At 37.0% G+C, this 25539-nt stretch overlaps 1 protein-coding gene across 4 annotated transcripts in view; it reads left to right on the forward strand.

Moving 5' to 3' along the window:
* Positions 1-25539, forward strand: part of VMP1 (vacuole membrane protein 1) — a 128696-nt gene that overhangs the window by 58300 nt on the left and 44857 nt on the right. For all 4 annotated transcript variants that reach the window (XM_019980793.2, XM_019980794.2, XM_019980795.2 and 1 more), the window contains one exon: positions 2841-2972. In XM_019980793.2, coding sequence (XP_019836352.1) covers positions 2841-2972 — 132 coding nt within the window. The remainder of the gene's footprint in view (positions 1-2840; positions 2973-25539) is intronic.

The following is a 25539-nucleotide window of genomic DNA, read 5'->3' on the forward strand; positions in this document are numbered from 1 at the left end:
AAAAAGTAGAATACTAGCTCCTGATCACCATCTCCTTGCTAATATGGGAAAACATGAACAGAATTATTAAAATGTAACAATGAAAATGATCAACTAAGTATAGAATAGTTTGTAGGTCTTGATTTCATTTCAGTTCATTATTACTTCCTTTTAACTTTAAGAAAATTTGTTGTGAGTTTGAATGATATGATTGTTTTCAGAACTGTTGAACATTTGAGAAGAGGAGAAGTTCATGTTTTGAATAAAATGTTGCAATTAACTTTTCTTCTTACTTTTTGTCATAAAAAAATTTAAGTACAGGAAGTTATATAATTAATTCAATATACTATTACCCAGCTTTCACTAGTGGCTACCCAGCTTTCACTAGTCAGCTTTCACTTGTGGCTAATACTGTTTTATCTAGACCCTTCCTCACTCAACTCACAATTATCTTGAAGCATACCCCAGGTAACATAGCATATTTTATCTGTAAATATCAACCTTAGGACTTAAAAAACATTGTCACACCTAAGAGAATTTACAAATAGCCTCTTTAAATCTGTTACCCAATTACAGTTCAATTTTTTTTATTATTTATTTCATTTTCTTTTCAATATCTTTGGATTGGTTGATGAAACTGGATTGTTTTTCAAGTATTGTTTTCCATGGTCTGAATTTTACTGTTTGTATTCCAGTTGGTGTTATTTAAATATATTTCTCTCTTTCCTGTGAATTGATTGCTGGATTGAGAAGCTTGGGGGAAAATTATTTTTTTACAAGAATATACTTTATGGTCTAGTGTATTCTGTACATAGTGCAATAATGTCTGGCTGTCTATCTGTTTATATTAACACCATTATTATATAAGTCCATTATTTTACTGGGGTTTATAAAATGGGGGCATTCCAATTGCATCATTTTTTCTTTGGTTAATGACTGGAATACTTTTGTAAAGAGAAACTTCTCCTTATCATCAATTTGGTTACCCTGAGTTATCTTCCATATAGATAAGACAGGATAAATAATTGACTGTTTCTCTTTATTTACCAGTTTTTAAAATAATTAATTCTCTAATATCCTCGAGAGGAGGCAAAGTTAACTTTTCTTGTTTCAAAGAATATGATTTATGCTTTCTCCCAGGACCTTTCTCTGTGTATGTCTCTCCCCTTTCTCTGTTCTTTAACTAGATATTTAACTAGTCTTATTCTTTTGGCACTTCAGTATATTCTCTTGCTAACTCTTGGCTCACATGTAGATAATGCAGTTACACTTGGAGATGGTTGATTTTACACACTGGAGTATAGCACTGTGATCACGGGATGCTTGAATTTGGTAATGTTCCTTGAGGATTCTTATCAGGGCATTAGCAGGCAGAGCCATAGGACAGAGCAAACAAAAAGACCTAAAGTTGCTTCTGAAAACTACCGAAGCTTTTTCATTCACTATGATTCAGGGCAGAGAAGGGTAGCTCAAAGTTAAGAATTTTCCTGGGTACTATAGGTCTCTTGCATTATTATCTAACCTGTATTTAAGCCATTTAAGTTCAAACCAAGTTCCTGATTCTTTTACGTTTGCTTACCTTTGTTTTCATCCTTATATCCTAAGATGATTGAAAAAAAAAATTCTCTTCAAAAACAAGAATCCACAAAGTGACTGAAACATGAGTCACTCAATGTCCTGAGGAAATCAACATTTTTCCTGTGGTGAAAATTTATCCATCCTAATGTTGAGATTTCAGGGGGCTTCCTGACCACAGTTTGTTAACTCTGCACACACAAAAAAATTTGTTACTGGGATTAAAGTAACATCCTAAATACAAGAAGATTTCCTAGAAAATATATATCTAAGAGCTATACTAGCGAGTGCTCATTAGCAAATCATTTGAAAAAGGTAGGAAGATTGACAAAAATAACTGTATATGAATATATATTTATGTATAAATTTTTAAAAATAAGGGGTTATAACAAAACAATTTCAGATAAAACTAGAGGTTGCCAGTGAGGAGAGGGAAGAGGGGAAGGAGGGAGCAAGATAGCCATAGGGGATTAAGAGGTACAAACTATTGTGTATAAAATAAATAAGCTACAAGAAAAATAGGCCGTAGGGGGATGGCTGTGCCCAGGTTTATTGATAGTTGTGTGGTTGGTGTAAATGAGTGAGGCAGTAGGCCCAGTAGATTGGTTGATCCAGTGAATAGGATTAAGGACATTGGTATTAGTGTCCATGTTTGTCCTTTGGTGTTGTGGGTTCCCATTATATGTTTTGATACAAGTTGAAGTTTTCATTGTTGAAGGAGATGAGGCGGTTGTTTATTAGTCTGTTTGATGTGGGGAATAATAAGCTAGGAAATAGGACTATAAGAGTAATGAGGGGGAGGCCTAGGACTATAGGGGTAATGAAAGAGTCAAATAATAATAACTTTATAATAACTTTAAATATAATCTATAAAAATTTTGAATCACTGTGTTATACACTTGAAACTAAATTTACAAATCAGCTATACTTCAAAAGTCTAGAAAACTGTGAGCTATTTCTAGAATTAATAAAATGAAAAGAGATGTAAAAATAAGAGCAGAGGATATAAGTAGAGATGCTGGAGAACTGACTAACATTAATTTACAATCTGCAGTGTACCCAGGATTGCCTGAGAATTCAGTGTATGCTATCTGGCCAGGCATTGTGTAGATCCGTATTAAGGTCAGGATTCAAACTCATGTCCTCCTGATCATGTAGCATGTCTTTTCCTTCCTAATATATACATCTTAACATGCTTTTGGTGATATTGAAATTTAAAGATTTAATCTGCTTCGCATCACTGTGTTGAGAAAATCTCATGTAAATGTTTTGTTTTTTTTATGTAGGGTATCGGTACAGCAATTGGAGAGCTACCTCCATATTTCATGGCCAGGGCAGCTCGCCTCTCAGGTGCTGAACCAGATGATGAAGAGTATCAGGAATTTGAAGAAATGCTGGAACATGCAGAGACTGCACAAGTAAGATCAGTGGGGGGGAAATAGCTAGTTATCCCTTAAACAGGTTATGATTAAGGTAAAATTTTTAATAGTTTCTCCAAATAAGAAAACTGCCAGTGTAAAAAAAAAAAGATCATACAAGGTTTAGTGTAAAATATTTAGAAAAGCTGAATCATAAAAAATAATTATAGAGACTTGCCTGGTGGTCCAGTGATTAAGACTCTGCCTTAAAAGGCAAGGGACGCAGGTTCAGTCCCTGGTAGGGGAGCTGAGATCTCACACGCTGAGGAGGGCCGCTAAGCCTGTGCACTGCAACTAGGAAAAGCCCGGTGCTGCAATGAAGACCCACCACAGCCAGAAAAAATGATTATAATCATGATCTTAGAGAAACAGAGAAAGAGTCAACAAGACAACTCAGACTAAACCAGGATAAATTCATGTAGCCAGTGAGGTTAAAGAGCTGAAACATTATGTGTCCGTTATGTGTTTATAAGTCTTACTGAGCAGACCACTGAATAAATAAGGGGGATAAATAGGTGGACCACTTGTGAGCCCAAAATAGTAGAACTGTCTAATTACTTGTTTGAAAAATAATAGTTTACCATGTTTAGAGGAAACTTAGTTCCCCAGTTAAGAAGGGAGAATTAAGATAAACTTACCCACTGTTGTGGGGGGAAAAGGCTGAGGCCTTTGACACCTGAGCAAAAACTATATATAGTTTTTTGATATATATATCAACCTGTATCTTAGTGTTACTAGGTTGGTGCGGATGTAATCGTGATTTTGGACCTTGAATTTTGAATCGTTATAACTAGGCTCAGACGCATCATTATTATTCAAAATAGGAGCCATTACAATCAACACATTTTTGCCAATGAGAGAGAAGTTTGTTTATTCCTGTAGCATAAAAGTCCATGCTTTGGGATTCAGCGAACTCCTGGAAAGCATTTCCTGCCTCCTGCTGGTTGTGGAAGCGTTTTCCTGCAGATGTTGTTGAAATACTTGAAGAAGCGGTAGTCAGTTACTGAGAGGTCAGGTGAATATAGCTGATGAGGCAAAACTTCTTAGCTGATTTTGTAGAAAACTGCAGATCTTTGTTGTTGTTGTTCAGTCACTAAATTGTGTCCAACTCTTTGTGATATCATGAATTGCAGCATACCAGGCTTCCCTGTCCTTCACTGTCTCCCTGAGTTTGCACAGACCTCGCATCCATTGAATCAGTGATGCCACCCAACCATCTCATCCTCTGTCACCCCCTTCTCTAGTTGTGGATATGTCTGGTGGTGAAAGTAAAGTCCAGTGATTTAAAGAACAGTATTTCATAGGAAGCTGGAATGTTAGGTCCATGAATCAAGGTAAACTGGATGTGGTTAAGCAGGAGATGATAAGAGTGAGCATTGACATTTTAGGAATCAGTAAACTAAAATGGGTGGGAATGGGCAAATTTAATTCAGATGACCATTTTATCTACTGCTGTGGGCAAGAATCCCTTAGAAGAAATGGAGCCCTCATAGTCAACAAGAGTCCAAAATGCAGTAGTTGGATGTAGTCTCAAAAACGACAGAATGATTCAGTTCGTTTCCAAGGCAAACCATTCAACATCACAGTAATCCAAGTCTATGCCCCAACCGCTAATGCTGAAGAAGCAGAACAGTTCTATGAAGACCTACAAGACCTTCTAGAACTAACACTAAAAAAAAAGGTCCTTTTCATCATAGGGGACTGGAATGCCAAAGTAGAAAGCCAAGAGATCCTGGAGTAACAGGCAAGTTTGGCCTTGGAGTACAAAATGAAGCAGGGCAAAGGCTAACAGAAGTTTTCCAAAAGAATACACTGGTTGTAGAAATGGTTAACTTCCCTAATTTTACATGCTTAGAAGTAAGGCTGAAACCAGAACTCAGAATGGCAGCACCGCTAGTAAATTCCATTTACTGAAACAATGTCCATAGATGGTTGAGTATCCCCATTTGTGGTAACTGATACCTCTGTCCTTTGTGACACTAATTATTACATGTCATTTAACATATCAAAACCTTTTATCTGTATAAAATCAGCAAGTTGAAGTCAAATCATTTTTTCACTTGTATAGTTTCTTCAGTCTCTTCTCTCTACCAGTTTTTTGAAACTCTTCCAGCATCACTTTCCACTTGGTGACATAAATTAAGTTATCAATTCTGTTTTTTTCTTGGGGTCATCACTCTGGATTCCTGCATGCTCCTACTCCAGTCTGTATTTGGTGGTGTTTTTTTTTTTTTTATTTAAAAAACCCTCTGCACTATTATTTTTCTCCTGATTTAGATCCCTTATCTTCCCCTTTCTTGACTTTGCTGTTTAGTTGCTAAGTCTTGTCCAGCTCTTTTGGGACCTCACAGTCTGTACCAGGCTCCTCTGTCTGTGGGATTTCCCAGACAAGAATACTGGAGTGGGTTGCCATTTCCTTCTCCAGGGGATCTTCCCGACCCAGGGATCAAACCTGGGTCTCCTGCATTGCAGGAGAATTCTTTACCGCCTGATCTACCAGGGAAGCCCAATGCCATGCTGTGCCCTCTCTGTGGTTAGTCTTTTTGGTTGTTTTGGTTTTTTTCTCTAGAAGCTATTAAATTCATTATCTGAGATAGGGGTCTTTTTTTTTTTTTAAATCAGAACTCGAGTTTTATTGTTCTTTTATTTTTTGGCTGTGTTGGGTGTTCATTGTTGTACACGGGCTTTCTCTAGTTGCAGTGAGCAGGGGCTACTCTCTAGTTTTGCACAGGCTTCTCGTTGCAGAGCACAGGCTTCTCGTTGCAGAGCACAGGCCGTAGGGCATGCAGGCTTCAGTAGTTGCAGCTCGGGCTCAGTTGCTGTGGTGCATGGGCTTTAGTTGCCCCGAGGCATGTGGAATCTTCCCAGACCAGGGATCAAACCCATATCCCCTGCGTTGTCCTGCATACTCCAACCACCAGGCCTCTAGGGAAGTCTGAGATATGGTCTTTTTAAAATTTATTCTGCTGGGCACTCAGGAAACTTGTCAACTTAGTGTCCTCTAGTTTTGGAAAACTTTCTTGTATTTTTTTGTGTGTCAATTTGCCATGTTTGGTCTCTAGTCTTACTATCTGGAATTTATTATTTTGATAATCGTATCTATATCATATCTTTTTTATTTTTCTTTATAATTTTCCTCCTAATATTTATCTCATTTGACTTTGTATCCAATTTCTTCAACTCTTCTTCTATAATTTAATATTAAAATGTTTTCCCACTGTCATGTATTTATTTTGAAAAAGCAGTTTGTATTATACTTCCCCCAAAATGGCTTATCTTTTTGAAGATATTTAGTTTCTTCAAGTTTTCAGTACTCTGGGCATTTTTTTTCCCCTTTGTCTGTTCTGTTTCCTGTTGGAAGCTTTCCCCAAAGCCTGGTGATCCTTCTTTTTCTATTTATATTATATATAAAAATAAAGCACATAAAGCTGAATGGGAACTTTGTATGTTGAGGCAAGGTACAGGAGTGGCCGGCCACCTGGTTTATTGGAACCTCTGTGTATCTGTTCCTATCCATCTTTCCTTTGGGATAGTTCAATTTTTCTAGTGATGGGTCTTCTGTTTTCTTGCTTAGGGATTATAAACCTTGCCCTTGACATTCTAAAGCTAAGCTGTGGAAGGCAGGTTAAAGATCCTCATTTACTGAGTAGACTTTCACTTAACCTGCTTTGTGGTAAGTCTGACAGTGCCTGCACAAATGTCCTGAGTCCAGAACCCTTGGTTTTCTTTGTTTAGAGACCATGGTTGATGTGTTCTTTAGGACTGGGGCAGGAAGTCGTCTCATAGTGCAAAGTACTATTTATACTGTCTCCTTGCTTTCAGCCCTGTCCTCATTTCTTCTGCAGTTCTGATGATGATCCATTGTGCAGTTCTGTAGTATTGATACAAATCACTTTGCTTCTTTTCCGTGTCTTTCACTGCAGGCTCTCAGATACAGTATTTTCTTTCCATCTGCCCCTGTCTTAATTAATTAATGCTAGTTTCATCAAAGACAGAGCTCAGTGTTTCTGTTTGGGGTTATTATTGAGATAAAAGGTGTTCCAGTTATCTATTGCTGAGTATATAAACCACCCCAATATTTAGTGATTTGAAACAAGAATAGCTTATATTGCTCACAGCTGTGGAATTTGGGCAAAATAGCTTGACTGTCAGTTGAAGTATCTACTTCCAAGATGGTTTACGTATATAACTGGTAAGCTGATTCTGGCTGTTGGTTTGGAGTTCAGTGGGACTTTTGGTTTAGGACCTCAAGTTATTCTTCATGGGGCTTCTTGGATTTCCTCATGTCATGGCACCTGAGTTCTGGCAAGTGTTCTGAAAGATGCACATTTTCCTGTGACATAACCTTGGGAATCCTAGTCGCTTTGCCACCGTGTTGGCGCAAAGTAGATCACTAAAGCCAGCGCAGATTGAGAAAGGGAAATTAGACCCGCCTGTCCATTCGAGGCGTAAGCAAAGAATTTGCAGTTGTCTTTAATCTCCCCCAGGGGCAAAGGTCTTATGTGGTCATCTTGACATAAAAAGCTTACTGTACAACTCGAATTTCTCTAGGAGGGAGAATGAGGTGATAATTGATCTTGACATCATGCAATGTGAGCAATTGTAGAAAAGGAATTTAGACATGGTTCCTAGAAAGAGGGAAGTGATGAGCCTGTCGGATATTAAAAAGTTGTCTCTCCTGTGGCAGGAGGATATACTCATGTGAGAAACTGTAAAGCTTTGTCTTAGAATTAGCCAGTGAAAGCTTATTGAGGCCCACATTGGCTCAATTTTTTTTTCATATTGGCTCAAAATTCTTGTGAGTTTTAATTGTGTACAAATGGAATTGCTATTTCCAAAAAGAATGAGTTCCTTGTCTCACTCTATGTGATACCTTTCATGGATCCCTACATAGCAACTCCCTGCCTTGAGTAGAGCCTTAGCTGGATGAGGCATTTCATTCTTCACATTTTTTTGATACTTGGGTTGTAAATAATGCATTCTATAAATTTGTCAACTTCCAAAAACTCAGGTCTTCTAGAATTTGATGAAGTAAATCATGCTTCATCTTATTCATGTAATTTGAGCTCTTAAAGACTTTTGCATCTTGAAGACTCTAAATCTTTATCTACCATTAGCATAGTAATCTTTTTCCTTCATCGATTACGACCATAATTATTTTGATTACTTTTAGAATAGATCTTCTCTAATTCTTTGTTTTAAATTGTACACAACACTTCTGATGCTTATGAGGTTTAACTGTTTTTGTCCTATAAAGCCAATAATTACCATCACTATTTTAGGGTAAACTCCTTAATTTCATACTTGCTTGTATTAAAAAATCAAGTAAACAAAATATATACCTCTGTTTCATGTTCTTTAGTGAGAAATTTGAGCAAGCTCCCAGAGATAAGGGAGGACAGAGGAGCCTGGCATCATGCAGTCCATGGGGTCACAAAGAGTCAGACACAACTTAGCGACTGAACAGCATCAGAAATTATATACTCTTCATGAACATTTTATTTAAAATTTATATCCCAAATTACAGTTAACATCTAGTTAACTACAGTTAACATCCCAAATATAGTTAACATATATAAACTAGAAATAATAAGTAAAATAGTTTAATAAAAGTAACTCATCCCTAACAATTTTGTCATTTTCCCTATCAATTTTCTTTTGATTAATTTCATGAGAATCTATCTATAAGGCACTTGAATGAAGTGCCTCAAGACAACCATGATGCAGAAGATTTTTTACCCAATTTGAATAGGAAACACTCAGGAATCTCAGAGCCAATACTCAAACCAGTTTTCTGACTTTGAGATTAGTGCTTTGTTTACTGTAAGCCAATATAGCAACATTTTCATACAGGTTAAGGCAACAAGAAATGAAGAACTGATTAAAAAATTTTTTTCTTGCTACATTGGATTTTTCTTTTCTTTATTGTCTTTAATGCCTTTTTAAACAGTATCCATCCATTTTTTGACTTTTACTACAGATTTCAGTGTATAGGTATATCTGTCCCTACATACTTCTCCCCAGGTTAAGATAAGAGGTTTTATGAGGCTTTTCACTTTTTAAAAAATGCTTATTTGTTTGTTTATTTGTGGCTGTGCTGGGTCTGCATTGCTTCGCAGGTTTTTCTCTTGTTGTGTAAAGTGGGGTCTACTCTCGGGTTGTGGTAAAAAGCTTCTCATACCCGTGGCCTCTCTTGTTGCTGAGCACAGGCTCTAGGGTACAAGGGCTTCAGTAGTTGTGGCTCCTGGGCTCTTGAACACAGGCTCAGTACTTGTGGTGCATGGGCTTAGCTGCCCTGCAGCGTGTGGGATCTTCCCAGATCAGGGATCAAACCCGTGTCTCCTACATTGGCAGGCGGAATCTTTAGCACTGAGCCAGGAGGGAGTCCCAACTTTTATTTATTTTGCGGGTGAAGAATAGTTGGGGTGGGTTGTTGCCAGTTGCCACATTTTAACTTGGCTGAGAGTACTAATGTTTTAATTCATGAGTCACAAATAAGTTTGTCAGATATAATATTTTTGTTTTTGTTTGTTCTTACTTAACACTGTGGAATATTACTATATCCAAGGAAGATACTTTAGTTGTCTTGATACACTTTTGGAATACATCCTTGTGTTTGCTTTTTATTTTCACTATGCAGATAAATTTACAACAGTTTTGTCGCTTTATTTCTTAAATCAGTGATGTTGCAAACATTTTTTATGTTTTTAGTAACAAAGTTGTCTTAGGCTCATTACCTCTGTTATTATTTCCAGGTTTGCATATTTACATATTGTGTTAAGGCTTATAGATTGACACTTTCCAGAAGTATTAAAAACTGTAAACCCACACACATCTGCTCCCCAAAGTAGGATAATAACCACCATATTCTAGACTATTTTCTTTGTATGGATAACTTTTTTTTAATAAAAACTAAAATCATACCATATGTATTAGTCTTAGGTCCTTTTTCAACATATATATCATAACACATTTAATGCTGATCTTTAAAATTGTGTTCTTATTCAGTTCAGTTCAGTTCAGTTGCTCAGTGGTGTCCGACTCTTTGCGACCCAATGAATCTCAGCACGCCAGGCCTCCCTGTCCATCACCAACTCCCGGAGTTCACCCAGATTCATGTCCATCGAGTCGGTGATGCCATCCAGCCATCTCATCCTCTGTCGTTCCCTTCTCCTACTGCCCCCAATCCCTCCCAGCATCAGAGTCTTTTCCAGTGAGTCAACTCGTCACATGAGGTGGCCAAAGTACTGGAGTTTCAGCTTTAGCATCATTCCTTCCAAAGAAATCCCAGGGCTGATCTCCTTCAGAATGGACTGGGTGGATCTCCTTGCAGTCCAAGGGACTCTCAAGAGTCTTCTCCAACACCACAGTTCAAAAGCATCAATTCTTCGGCACTCAGCCTTCTTCACAGTCCAACTCTCACATCCATACATGACCACAGGAAAAACCATAGCCTTGACTAGACGGACCTTTGTTGGCAAAGTAACGTCTCTGCTTTTGAATATGCTATCTAGGTTGGTCATAACTTTCCTTCCCAGGAGTAAGCATCTTTTAATTTCATGTCTGCAGTCACCATCTATAGTGATTTTGGAGCCCCCCAAAATAAAGTCTGACACTGTTTCCACTGTTTTCCCATCTATTTCCCATGAGGTGATGGGACCAGATGCCATGATCTTCGTTTTCTGAATGTTGAGCTTTAAGCCAACTTTTTCACTCTCCACTTTCACTTTCATCAAGAGGCTTTTTAGTTCCTCTTCACTTTCTGCCATAAGGGTGATGTCATCTGCATATCTGAGATTATTGATATTTCTCCCGGCAATCTTGATTCCAGCTTGTGCTTCTTCCAGTCCAGTGTTTCTCATGATGTACTCTGCATATAAGTTAAATAAACAGGGTGACAATATACAGCCTTGACATACTCCTTTTCCTATTTGGAACCAGTCTGTTGTTCCATGTCCAGTTCTAACTGTTGCTTCCTGACCTGCATACACATTTCTCAAGAGGCAGATCAGGTGGTCTGGTATTCCCATCTCTTTCAGAATTTTCCACAGTTTATTGTGATCCACATAGTCAAAGGCTTTGGCATAGTCAATAAAGCAGAAATAGATGTTTTTCTGGAACTCTCTTGCTTTTTCCATGATCCAGTGGATGTTGGCAATTTGATCTCTGGTTCCTCTGCCTTTTCTAAAACCAGCTTGAACATCAGGAAGTTCACGGTTCACATATTGCTGAAGCCTGGCTTGGAGTGTTCTTATTACAAAGTGATTATATACAACTTATTGTAGAAAATTGATATTTGTATACTTTCAAAAAATCTTTCCATCCTTCATTCTTTTTCCTGTAAATATTTGTAAGTGAATCGTATTCTATCTATTATTTTGACTTGTTTTGAAAATAAAAACATAATGAACATTTTTCAGTGTCATCAACTATTTTTTACATCTTTGTTTTTTTTAAATAATTTTCTTTTTGACTGCAAAGTATGTTTATTGTATAAAATTTTGAAACTACAGAAAAACAAAAACACCTGCATCTACTTTACCCTTTTTTTTTTTAGTTTGCCCTTTTTTTTGTATTTAGTGTATTTTTCATTTTCCTATTGATTGCCATTTTTAAGGTGATTCTTTTTGTCATATGCTTCCAGTAATTTTTCCATATTGTTTATTGTGTGTTTTACCATGTTTTGCTTTTTAGATAAGGAAGTTTACATTTTATCTTTATTCCATTACCTTAGATGTTTCCTTTTAGAGTTATGCCTAAAATTACCTTCCTGAACCCTTATGATTATGATATTCCGGTGCATTTCCTTTTAGTCCTTTTATGGTTTTATTCTTTTACTTTTAAATCTTTTATGTATTAAAATATTTTTACCTATCATATAATACAGGAATCTAAATTTCTCTTTTTCAGGTTATTACCTATTTGTGTATTGTTCTGACACAGTTTTCCCAGTGATTTTAACATGATAGTTTTCTCTTAGATTTTGTTGTTATAAATTGAATATTATATTTGTGTAGATAGTTAATTAATGGTATATAAAAATATTTTTATTTGGTAATCTATAATCCTAACATCTTTTTAGCTATAGTTTATCGATTGGGATTTGAAAGTTTTTATAGTAATCAGTTTCATAAAGATGCAAAATTTTGTCTGACTTTGGTGCTAGAATTTCCTCATAGATGGTGTTCTGTAGAACCCCCAACTTGACAAGGTCAATAAAATAGGAAAAAGTTGGATCAATTTTAGCTAGAACAGCAAATTAGGTAAAATAGCAAATTAAGTAAAATGACATGAGGTGGGAAATGTGTTTTTTATTTTTGAAGGTAAAGCCCTGTGGTAGAATTGAGTTTATCAGCAGGAAGAGTGAAAAAAAAGCCTTGGCTGTTGTTGCCTTACCATGTGCTCTCCACCTCTGTTAAAGGATGTAGATGCTTTTATAGGAAATTGTTTCTAGGTAACAATTTTAAAGCTAAGTATTTACCTAAATTCCAGTTTGGACTGATGGTTGGATTTTGTTCTATAGGTATTTGGGGGAGGAAAAAAAGATGATTAATGCATTTATTTAAATTCTGATTCTTTATGGTACCTACTTTATTTTTGTGACACAAGAGTGAGATTAGGCAGTGTTTTTCCACTAAGCTGACTTCCTTTTGCCCTTGGCTTCCTATCATGTTTTTACTAGATGTCTCTGGGAGGTAGACATGAATGAATGTAGCTTCCTATGACCTTGACCAATTCTAGCATCATTTATGAAAGTTAGGTCTAGAGAGCTGTTTATGTGCCTTGTGAACTATTTCATGCAAGATTTAATTATTCTCTTTATGATTTTTTGTCCTTTGTTCTGTTAATGATATCACCATCCTCATAGTCACTTGGAGTAAAAATCTAAGTCTCTGATGCCAGCCTCACCTCCCATATCCAGTATTGTTCAAGGCCTGTTGATTCTACTTATTGCCACAGTATCTTCAAATCTGTCCTCTCTTTTCCCTTACTACTGCTGGTTCATGCCTTTATCACCTTTCCCCTGAACATTTCTAGTGACTCTCTAATAGATCTCCTCTTCCAGCCCTGTTTCCCCCAGTCTATTTCCAAATAAAGCAGCAAAAATAATTTTCTGAAAAATTCCTCTGGTCGTGAAACTTTGCTGCTCAAAAATCTTCCCATTCAGGTTGTAGTCTGACCAGACTCGTAAGAAAGCCTCAGGATTCGGAGAAAGGGGGTGATCCTTACCTCAGTCACATCCTGCTGCAAGGCTGTCCAGGCCAGCTTTTCCTGGATCAGCCCAAAGTTGTGAATTTCTCCCTAAAGAGTATAATTAGCAGCATTATTCACCTGAAAGAGGGCACGTGTTTAAAAAAGAAAAAAATCTTCCCATTCCCTGGAAATCATCTCTTGCTATATTTTTCTTATGTCACTTTCTGCCTTCTTTTAGAACTACTTTTAGGCTTTTCTCTTCTTACCCAGGAGCTCATAAGCTCCATGAGAAGAGACCACAAAAGAAGTATTTTTGGCAGCACCTGCATGGTCTTGCACATACTACTCAAGTGGTAGGTTCTTTGAATGCACTGGAAATATCAGTCAAGAGAGAAAATGTACAGTTACATGAAACATGTTCATTTAATATTCATACTTTTTTATTAGCATCACAAATAAGATTTTTTATTGTCACTCTTACAAGTCCGAATTTTATACAGATTTCTAGACTGGTAACTGATATCCATCAGCTTGTTCAACTGTAGTCCCTGTCTCTTTCCCATTCGCTTTTCCAAAATTACTACCTTCATCATGAAACATGAGTTTCCTCAATTCAAACTTGGGAAAAAAGCATTTTTACTTTTCTAAGAAAGACATCATAGAGCAGATAAATAGATTGGCAAGCGTTTTCCATGTCTTTTCCAAAGCTGTCTGGACTCAGTTTATTGACAGCTTCTTTCAGGTCATCCTCTGGTTTTGGCAGATCTGTTGGTGCTGAGTGTGAGGTTTTCCAAGTCTGGTTGTTTACTGCTTTTCAGTAAAACCAACAGAGCCTAAATGAAGCTCATCACCATCGGTAATCTTGACATCAACACGAACTTTACTCGTGGGCTGCCGTTTTTTGACCATGGAACACATTTTGTCACAAGCAGGACCTGTGCCATGAAAATCAGCCAATTTTTGCCCTGAACATCCTCAGTAATTAGCTTGAATTTTCTAAATGCAACTTCATCATTTTGCAGATTAGCTAAGCTCACTTCAGAAACATGACCCTTGCTGTCCAGTGTGATTTGGGTTCCTTGAGTTCTCATGACCAGTTTTTCCAATATTTTTATGTTGGACGTAGTTGGTGCTTTCTCACATTATTCCAGTTTTTCTTAGAACATGGATCAACCACTTTTCCTCTAGTCTCCCTTTTTGCTGCCTTTTGTAAGGTGCTTAATCTGGCAGACTGCCATGTTGCTGCTCAGTCAAAAGGGAACATTTAATCTTATTCCACCACAAAATAAAATATAAAATATTTTCAACACAGAAATCCTCTTACATAAAAAAGATTTAATTGTTTTCCATCTTTGAGTTTAATAATCATCCGATTACAAAGCACTATAGAATTTAAAGAATCTTTCATTAAAAAAAAAAGTTTATCTGAGCACTTCCCTGGTGGTCCAGTTAAGTCTCCATACTTCCACCTCAGTGGGGCATGAATTTGATTCCTGGTTAAAGAAGTTTCACTTGCCACGTGGTGCAGCCAAAAAAAGTCATATGAAAGCAAGAGTTGAAGATGATATAGTAGACATCATTAAGCTAGATGACATAATTTTTAATTCACATTTAGTAAAACAAAGCTTGTAAAGTTCTGTGCTTTAGGGGAAAAAGTGAAGGTTATTGTGGTGACTTGTTTATTCTATAAGCTGCATAACCAAAGGAAAGAAAAATTAAAGACATTGGAATAAAAGAGTTTTAGAAAAGAATAAAGTAACTTATTTGCTTCATGTACCCTAAAAGGTTAGGTCAGCCAGGGTTATTGAAGTAATGGGGAATGGGAACATGGGGGTGATTGTGGTATTTCTGTGTTTAAAACTTACACAATAGGGTTTTAGAAGAATATGCTTTGAATAAGTTTGCTTTCCTAAATGACATCTGTTCAAGTGACCTAGCTACTTGGATTCTATGTTGCAAAATATTAGGTTGCTGACTGTGAAAGTTACCGTTTCTTATTATTCTGTCACTATAGAAAATTGAGAATTGAGTTAGAAATAAGAAATTTAAATTTCTTAGAACTTCATCTTTTAAAAGAATACAGTATTCCCCTCCATATTAATCGTGGTTAGCTTGTCTTTTTATTGGGTATAATTCGTGATTCTGTACATCACCTTAGATTAAGTAGTTCCTCAAAAGCTGTTTTGTAATTTCTGGATTTTATTTTATTTTAAAGGAGCTTTTCTTAGCTTCTGTTTAGGACAGCAGTATTTAAATTAATTAATACTTGCCACTTACACTTAGTCTGATTTATTGAAACTGAGTCCCCAAGTTAAGTTTAAGTACTGATAACTTTGACTAGTGTGTATTGAATATATTTTAGGCTAAAAATACCCTTTTTTGACTTAATAAGATCTATATCCTATTCAGAAATTTCAGGTTACTTACATTATTTTATTTAGTGAAAACACATAACTTAAGAACCAAAAAAGTTCATCACTTGTGCTGTTCTCTTTTTTTATATTGAAGTATGGTTGATTTACAGTGTCTCAGTCTACAGCAAAGTGATTTAGTTGTGTGTGTGTGTGTGTGTGTGTGTGTGTGTGTGTGTTTCAGATTCTTTTCCATTGTAGGTCATTACAAGATACTGAGTGTAGTGTAGTCAGTGAACATCCCCTCAAAGCACAAGGTGATAATTAAAGGGTTTTTAATTTTACTTTTTTTTTGCTAATGATAGAATATATGTTTGATCATTTGAGGTTAGAGACAATGGGAAAGCATTTAATAATGATTATTTACACACTCACTGAAGTGCTTTAACATTCCTGTGATGGCGTTTTTTTGTTAAGCACATTTTCCTATGAAGTGTTTGTAGTTGCACAGACCGTGTCAATGCCTGCTGGTTTTTCCCTCTGTGAAGTATCTGTTCCTTTATAATATATACAGAGATTTATGAGCGACTTCATGGTGTGGATGATCAGAAACCCACCAGGACTCATTTTCATATAATTTAGTGCCAGTTGAACACTCTGGGTGTCGGTTGTTGCTGGGACCTGTTTTTGACTCTGTTGAACCTTTACTGGCTGTGGTTTGTCTGGCCATCACATGACTTCTCTGAAAATTCCCCCTCCCCTTCATTTCCAGTAAACTGTTTGAGTAGGAGTGAGTCAGAGTGAAACCAGCTTCCCTGTAACCACAGGGCTTGTTAAAGAATTTGTCAACGTGGACTCTAGAGGGTTTGCATTAAGCTTTGCAGTAACTGCTATGGTTTGTGTTGCGTCAGGAGTTCCACAGAAAAGCTTCCTGCTTTCAAGATCCCTTGCTTGTTTGCAAAGGGTTAAACTGATCAACTTTACCATAATAAACATTAGAGACACATTAAACCCATTTATTTTATCATTTAAAGGCTGTGTCAAAGCTACCAAGGCTTATTGTAATTTCTCTTTTCAGAATCAACCAACCACACCCAACAACGTTAAGTTTGTGAAAAGGCAGGCCTGCTAGATCTTCTTTCAGAGCTGGCTCATGATTTTACCACTAAGTACCATCAAGATTAAGCAATTCCAAGTGGTCTCTTTTGAAGGATTCTGTTGCAGGATATTGCGACTACTAGCTCAGTTAGCTTTGGGTACATAAAGGTCGCTTACATTTGGTTCAACAAGAAAAGGTAGCACTTAAAATAGTTATGTAGTTGTAGTTTTTTTAAGCACATGTAGCATAGTTATGGTGGAATTCTTAATGCCTCATTTTATTTGCTTTCTCGGGAAGGTTTCACTTTATTTTGAATTCTTCTCTCTCCATTCCACTCCCAGACTTTTGATCTTTCTTCCTTTTCCGACTCTTCTGTTTCTTTAACCCATTCTTAGAATGGTATTAACGGGAAAGAGAGTTTTGCAGTTCGACACAAAATGCCGAATGAATGACCATTGGGAAACTTGTCTGCTCATTGTGCATTCCTAAATCCGTTTGTTCTTACCTGTTCATTTCTGTATTTAATCACTTCATCTGGGGCAGACTTTTATTTTAAATATAAATGTAATAAATACATTTAAATTAAACCTCCTAAAAATCATTTTTATTCTGCTTACCTTTTTTGTGTGTAACAAAATCAATTTAGGGAAAAGAACATGATAGAAAATTTTGAGCTAATTATTTCTCACAGGAAAGACTACTACAGAATAATGGAAGTTTAAAATTATTTATATTCTAGAAGAGAAACATTTGTTTTGAAGATCAGGCAATTCTAGTTGAAATTAGATGATTTAAAAATGAAAATAGAGGTTAACACAGTCATTTTCAAAGCAATGAGTAATGTTTAAGATTTTTCTTGTTTGCTTTAAACACTGGAGAAAAATATAATTTTGTTATATGTCTGCTTTGTTCTGCTCATTTGCACACCTGTTTACAGATATGGGGTGGGGAGACAAGCAGTGAACAGGCATTAGGTTACCTTTGTTAAACTAATTTAAAGATTTTATTCAGGTTTGTGTTTCAAAGACCTTTTGTAAAGTGCCTTTAGAAAGGCCCCTTTCACTGAAACTTGGACTGATGGACTTCATGTATACTGTGCTTTTTGCTCATGGGTTTGCAAATCAGTAATACGCTAAATACAAACCCACCCTCTGTTGTATCTGCTGAATGCTCCTAGGGATTCTGGCCTAAGATGAGAGTTGATTCAAGACATGGACTGCTCATTTCCTATTTCAAAAGGTGATTTTGTTTCTAATTAGTCAAGGTTCTTGGTTTATCATAATAGATCTGGAATCCTCTCTTGCTGAGTATTTAAGGAAATTTTTCTTGGTAGTGTTCTTCCCGTTTTCCTGTCTTGGGCCTTATAATGTAACATGACTATCCTGCTCTTAAACTAAAGAGTTATGTGGAAGTGGGCATGGTCATTAGTTCATTTCTCCCCTCAAAAGTAGGCATGTACTCTATAGACTTCCTTCTCCACATTCCCTGATAAGGGTCTTCATCCAATAATTTATCAAAACTTAAGAAAACTTATATTTTTACTACTTCTTGAAGTAAAGACTTCAGTAAGTTTATAGGCTGTTATTTAAATCTGTGCTTCCGTTAGTTTGTTTTAAATTTCCCTGTTTCATCTTATAAAGGGTGCAACCCTCATTCTATAAGTTTTTTTTTAAACACTTCCCTTTTCTTCTTTTCATAAATTTTCATCCTCTTTTCATAACTTAGAAATGTCAGTTACCTTTTCAGCCTTTCTAGAGAAAATAATTGTTTACTTTTTATATCTAATATCCCCAAAACCCTTTGATCATTTTAATTCCCCCAAGTATCTTTATCTAATTCTTTTAAATCTTTTCTAACATGAAGTTGTCAGAACTCTACATGATTTTTTACTATTTATATATTTGTGTGTTTTCAGATTTCTACAACTGCAGACCTGTTTGGCAATGAATTTTGCTAATTTTTTTAATAAATTGTTTACTTTAATAAACTGTTTACTTGGGAGACCACACTCCGTTCCCTTTCCTTTGTTCATAACTTAAAACATTCATAATCCATCATTTTATATTTAAATAATCCCTAAATGTGTTCTCCTACTGTTGTCCACTTTGAAACTTACCTGCCATGTTTCCTCCTTCTCAAGTTTACATGATCCTTAAATTTATTGCCACGATTTTGGCACTTCCTATCTTAAAATTCTAATTTCAACTATAGATTTGGAACTTAAGCTCTGTTCCTTTTTCCAGGACCATTTATAAACTTGTTTAGTGGGATGATTGGTTCTGTCTTAGGAAAGAATCCTACTATTTGCGTTTTCATCGTAGAGATGATCCCATTTATCTTTATCCTTGGTTTTCAGTCTTTAAATTTCCTGTCCCTGACAGCTTTGTAAATTCTGTACTGACCTGGTATTCATAGCTTTGCATGTTCAAGTTTATCTCAACCATTTTTAGTTTTTTCTTTTTCACATTCACAGACTCATTTTCTTGTTCTTACATACACAGCAGATTGTCATATGATTTTTGTTTTTTAAATTCCAGTTTGAATCTGGAAATAAAAGTTATTTATTAGTTACTTGTAACCAAAATACAATCAATTATAAATGCTAAAAATAGAGGGTGATTTTTTTTCCCTCTCTAGCATCAAATAAGATTTGGTAAATACCCTTTCTGGTGAGACATGAGGAGATCACATGAGGAGATACTGGCTTCAGACAGGAAAAAGAGAAGAAAAGAAAAATGCATTACTTGTGTAATGTGTCATTTCTAATAAATCTTGCATACTCAGACATTTCCCCTGAATGTCTAGAGCACTGTTGTTCTTCTTGGGCAACAATGTTCATTGTTATTTCAAGTAGAGGCCGGCAGGCACTGATTGGAGTGGATGCCTGCCTGCCTGCCTTCCTAAAAATCACCATATGGTTTCTTTTCAACAGAAATCTAAACAGGGATAGAGAGAGAAAAAAAAGCAGCAGATACTGGCCGGTTTTACTGCTGATGACTTGGACTATGCTGTTGTTGTTCAGTAACTAAGTCAGGTCTGATTCTTTGTGACGCCATGGACTGCAGCATGCCAGTCTCCTCTGCTCTTCACTATCTCCCAGAGTTTGCTCAAATTCATATCCATTGAGGCCACTCCAACCATCTCATCTTCTGCCACCCCTTTTCCCTTCAATCTTTCCCAGCATCAGGATCTTTTCCAATGAGTCACCTCTTCACACAAAGTATTAGAGCTTCAGCTTCAGCATCAATCCTTCCAGTGAATATTCAGGATTGATTTCCTTTAGGGTTGACTGGCTTGATTTTGCATTCCAAGGGACTCTGAAGAGTCTTCTCCAGCACCACAATTCGAAAGGATCAGTTCTTCAGTTTTCAGCCTTCTTTATGGTACAACTCTCATATCTGTACATGGCTACTGGGAAACCATAGCTTTGACTATACAGACCTTTGTTGGCAAAGTGATGTCTTTGCCCTTTAATACGCTGGCTAGGTTTGTCATAGCTTTCCTTCCAAGAAGCAAGCATCTTTTAATTTCATGGCTAGAGTCACCATCTGCAGTGATTTTTGGAGCCCAGGATAAAAAAATCTGTCACTGCTTCCACTTTTTCCCCTTCTCTTTGCCATGAAGTGATAGGACTGGGAGGGAAAAGCTCTGAATGGTTACCTGGACCTTCCGAAAAAGGTTCTCTACTTTTTATCTGAAAATGTTAACAAATGCTGAGGGTAAGCCCCTAAGAAAGCCTCCTAAAACCTTACTTTTTCCATCTCTTCTTCCTCCTGGACCACCCAATAGTTGATTTGTGAGTTTTAAGATAAGTGGGCTTCCCTAGTGGCTCAGATGGTAAAGGGTCTGCCTGCCTTTTTCCTCTTATTTTCTGGAGACAAGAATGTGTTGATTAAGAGGTGGCATTCAGAAATAGTAACCTCATCTACCATACCCTCTTTTCATAGAGTATTTGGTAAACCAATTAGTTGTACAAGGCAGATTTGATAGATTTTCAATTCTTAATGCATTTCCTTCCTTCACTCCTTCCTGTTTTATAGCTCTCTTCCTTCTTTGATATTACTATGTTGCTCTTCTCTTTTTGAAATTAGAAACTAAATGAAAGCCTCTTATCCCTTTACTTGTTACGTTGTGCTTAAACTGAGCTCACAGAGTCTCTGAGTAAGAAATTGGAAAAGATATTTTATTTCATCTGGTCTCAGGTTTTGGGGGGCTTCCCAGGGACTTCCCTAGTGGCTCAGACAGTAAAGAATCCGCCTGCAATGCAGTAGACCTGGGTTCGATTCCTGGGTTGGGAAGATCCCCTGAAAGAGGGCATGGCAACCCACTCCAGTATTCTTGCCTGGAGAATCCCCATGGACAGAGGAGCTTGGCGGGCTACAGTCCATAGAGTCAGTCATACAGAGTCGGGCATGACTGAAGTGACCTGGCACACACGCATGCAGGTTTTTTATCTTGATGGTAATATTAATGCAAATAGTTTTGTCCCATAATCAGTTTTATTTCTAAATTATCATGGTGATAGGTATTATTTATCATCATCTTGCAGAAAAGATGAAATTGTGGCTAACGGAAGTTTGGAAACGACATAGTTGGTGCTCTATCATTTTTGCTGCATTAAGTCTGTAGAAATGGTGTTCGTATGTTCTGTTTCTAAGCACTTTTTTGGTTTTTCATGCTTTCCTAGTCATTGTAAGCTTCCCAGTTCTTCATGTCTTTCTGCATTTCTGCCAATTGCAACCCACCATACACAGATACACACTAGATTATTCCTCTGTCTCTCAAGGGAAAAAAACTTGCTGGAACTTTTTCCCCTACATTCTTAGCCTGGCTTATTCCCTCACCTCCATTAGGTTTTTAATCAAACATCACCTTTTCTCCTCAGTCCTTCTTCAGCTATTGTATTTAAAATTACAACTTACCTGCCACCCCACTCTTTGGTTTTTGTCTCCTCCCATTAGACTGTGAGCTCTGTGAGGATCCAGATTATCAGTTTAATTCAGTATATCTGTTGTTCCATGTGTTTGACATGGACTAAACATTTGTTGAATTAATGTTTAAACACAGTCTCCTCATCTTTACTATGTTGTGTGCATATACTGTATATATATATAAATGTATATATATAATGTACATTATATATATATAAATGATAGAACAAAATAACATACTTGGTGTTCTGTCATTTGATGCTGCATATATTTCATATATATTTGATACATATGCATTTAGTTACAGCAAATTTGGAAAACTCAGCAGTGGCCACAGGACTGGAAAAGGTCAGTTTTCATTCCAGTCCCAAAGAAAGGCAATGCCAAAGAATGTTCAAACCACCGCGCAATTGCACTCATCTCACACGCTAATAAAGTAATGCTCAAAATTCTCCAAGCCAGGCTTCAGCAATACGTGAACCGTGAACTTCCAGATGTTCAAGCTGGATTTGGAAAAGGCAGAGGAACCAGAGATCAAATTGCCAACATCCGCTGGATCATGGAAAAAGCAAGAGAGTTCCAGAAAAACATCTATTTCTGCTTTATTGACTATGCCAAAGCCTTTGACTGTGTGGATCACAATAAACTGTGGAAAATTCTTCAAGAGATGGGAATACCAGACCACCTGACCTGCCTCTTGAGAAATGTGTATGCAGGTCAGGAAGCAACAGTTAGAACTGTATGTGGAACAACAGACTGGTTCCAAATAGGAAAAGGAGTATGTCAAGGCTGTATATTGTCACCCTGCTTATTTCACTTCTATGCAGAGTACATCATGAGAAACGCTGGGCTGAAAGAAGCACAAGCTGGAATCAAGATTGCCGGGAGAAATCAATAAACTCAGATATGCAGATGACAGCACCCTTATGGCAGAAAGTGAAGAGGAACTAAAAAGCCTCTTGATGAAAGTGAAAGAGGAGAGTGAAAAAGTTGACTTAAAGCTCAACATTCAGAAAACTTAAAATCATGGCATCTGGTGCCATCACTTCATGGGAAAGAGATGGGGAAACAGTGGAAACAGTGTCAGAGTTTATTTTTTGGGGCTCCAAAATCACTGCAGATGGTGACTGCAGCCATGATTATGACCAACCTAGATAGCATATTGAAAAGCAGAGACATTACTTTGCCAACAAAGGTCCGTCTAGTCAAGGGTATGGTTTTTCCAGTGGTCATGTATGGATGTGAGATTTGGACTGTGAAGAAAGCTCAGGGCCAAAGATTTGATGCTTTTGAACTGTGGTGCTATAGAAGACTCTCGAGAGTCTCTTGGACTGCAAGGAGATCCAACCAGTCCATCCTAAAGGAAATCAGTCCTGGGTGTTCATTGGAAGAACTGATGCTAAAGCTGAAACTCCAATACTTTGGCCACCTCATGCGAAGAGTTGACTCATTGGAAAAGACTCTGATGCTGGGAGGGATTGGGGGCAGGAGGTTAAGGGGACGACAGAGGATAAGATGGCTGGATGGCATCACTGACTCGATGGACGTGAGTTTGAGTGAACTCCAGGAGTTGGTAATGGACAAGGAGGCCTGGCATGATGCGATTCATGGGGTCACAAAAAGTCAGATACGACTGAGCAACTGAACTGAACTGATTTAGTTACCAGCACTAATGGGTTGAATTTATTTGCTTTTAAATAAAAATTTTGGTTTTTTAAAAAGATTCTAATTTTGTCTTCTAAAATTCTGTATAAATAGTAAAAACCAAAACTCAGCATTTAAAGCTTTTCTTCTCTTTTTGTGCTTGAATTTATTAACTAATTTAACATTAATATGTTTGTGTTATCAAAGCTCCTAATTACCACAGATTCATTAGGATCATCTGTTTAGTTCAGTCACTCAGTTGTGTCCAACTCTTTGTGACCACATGAACCACAGAACACCAGGACATCCTGTCCATTACCAACTCCCGGAGTTTATCCAAACTTATGTTCATTGAGTCAATGATGCCATCCAACCATCTCATCTTCTGTCGTCCCCTTCTCCTCCCACCTTCAATCTTTCCCAGCATTAGGGTCTTTTCAAATGAGTCACCTCTTCGCATCAGGTGGCCAAAGTATTGGAGTTTCAGCTTCAACATCAGTCCTTCCAGTGAATAATCAGGACTGATCTCCTTTAGGATGGACTGGTTGGATCTCCTTGCAGTCCAAGGGACTCTCAAGAGTCTTCTCCAACACCACAGCCCAAAAGCATCAATTCTTCAGCGCTCAGCTTTCTTTATAGTCCAACTCTGATATCCATACATGACTACTGGAAAAACCATAGCCTTGACTAGATGGACCTTTGTTGACAAAGTAATGTCTCTCCATTTTAATATACTGTCTAGGTTGCTCATAACTTTCCTTCCAAGGAGCAAACGTCTTTTAATTTCATGGGTGCAATCACCATGTGCAGTGATTTTGGAGTCAAAAAAATAAAGTCTGCTACTGTTTCCACCATTTCCCCATCTATTTGCTATGAAGTGATGGGACTGGATGCCATGATCTTAGTTTTCTGAATGATGAGCTTTAAGCCAACTTTTTCATTCTCAAAAGGCTCTTTAGTTCTTCTTCACTTTCTGCCATAAGGGTGGTGTCATCTGCATATCTGGGGTTATTGATATTTCTCCGGGCAATCTCAATTCCAGCTTGTGCTTCATCTAGCCCAGCGTTTCTCATGATGTACTCTACATATAAGTTAAGTAAGCAGGGTGATAATATATAGCCTTGATGTACTCCTTTACCTATTTAGAACCAGTCTGTTGTTCCATGTCCAGTTTTAACTGTTGCTTCCTGACCTGCATACAGATTTCTCAAGAGGCAGGTCAGGTGGTCTGGTATTCCCATCTCTTTCAGAATTTTCCACAGTTTGTTGTGATCCACACAGTCAAAGGCTCTGTTGTAGTAAGTAAAGCAGAAATAGATGTTTTTCTGGAATTCTTTTGCTTTTTCCATGATCCAGCGGATGTTGGCAATTTGATCTCTGGTTCCTCTGGTTCCAAATCCAGCCTGAACATCTGGAATTTCATGGTTCATGTAGTTGAATCCTGGCTTGGAGAATTTTGAGCATTACTTACTAGTGTGTGAGATGAGTGCAATTGTGCGATAGTTTGAGCATTCTTTGGCATTGCCTTTCTTAGGGATTGGAATGAAAACTGACCTTTTTCAGTCCTGTAGCCACTGCTAAGTTTTCCAAATTTGCTGACATATTGAGTACAGCACTTACGATCATCTGTTGGAGAGGGAAAAAGTTTAGATTTCTTTTTTTAATTGAGATTTATTGTGAATTGGCAACATGAATGCAATATTAAGAGTAATTTATAGTATGTTACAAACCACTTTCAAAAAGAGTTTGACACTATCTACATAAACATCACTGAAATACAGCAGTTCCATTTTGTGTATATATACCTAGCAGAAAGATGCTCCAAAAGACTTGTACAAGAATAGTCATAGCAGCATTATTTAACTCCATACTAGAAGCAACTCTAATGTCCACCAATAGCAGAATAAATAGATTAATATAAAGGCAAGAGATTGATTACTGCCATATTCAACAGCAGATGTGAATCACATGGACAGTAATGTTCACCTACAGAAGCCAGAAATAAAAGAGGACCTACTTTATAATTCCATTTATATGAAGTTCAAAATAGGCAAGCTACATCTATTGTAGTAGAAGTCAATAGTAGTGGTTGTTTTGGGGTTAGAAGTAATTACTAGGAGGGCCAGCAGTGGGGTGTCTGGCGTTCTGGTAATGTTCTATGTCTGGACCTTGGTGGTAGTTACATGGGTGTGTTCATTGTAAAATTCCACCAAGATGTATATTTTAGATTTATATATATTACTGTATATCTACCGTACAGTTAAAAAAATACTTTTTACTGCCCTCCCCCCAAGGTAAATTTGGTAATAAATATATGAGTGCATGTAGAAATTCATTATTGGAAAAGG

The sequence above is a fragment of the Bos indicus genome, chromosome 19 (genome assembly GCF_029378745.1).
Source record: "Bos indicus isolate NIAB-ARS_2022 breed Sahiwal x Tharparkar chromosome 19, NIAB-ARS_B.indTharparkar_mat_pri_1.0, whole genome shotgun sequence".
Classification (NCBI taxonomy): Eukaryota; Metazoa; Chordata; class Mammalia; order Artiodactyla; family Bovidae; genus Bos; species Bos indicus.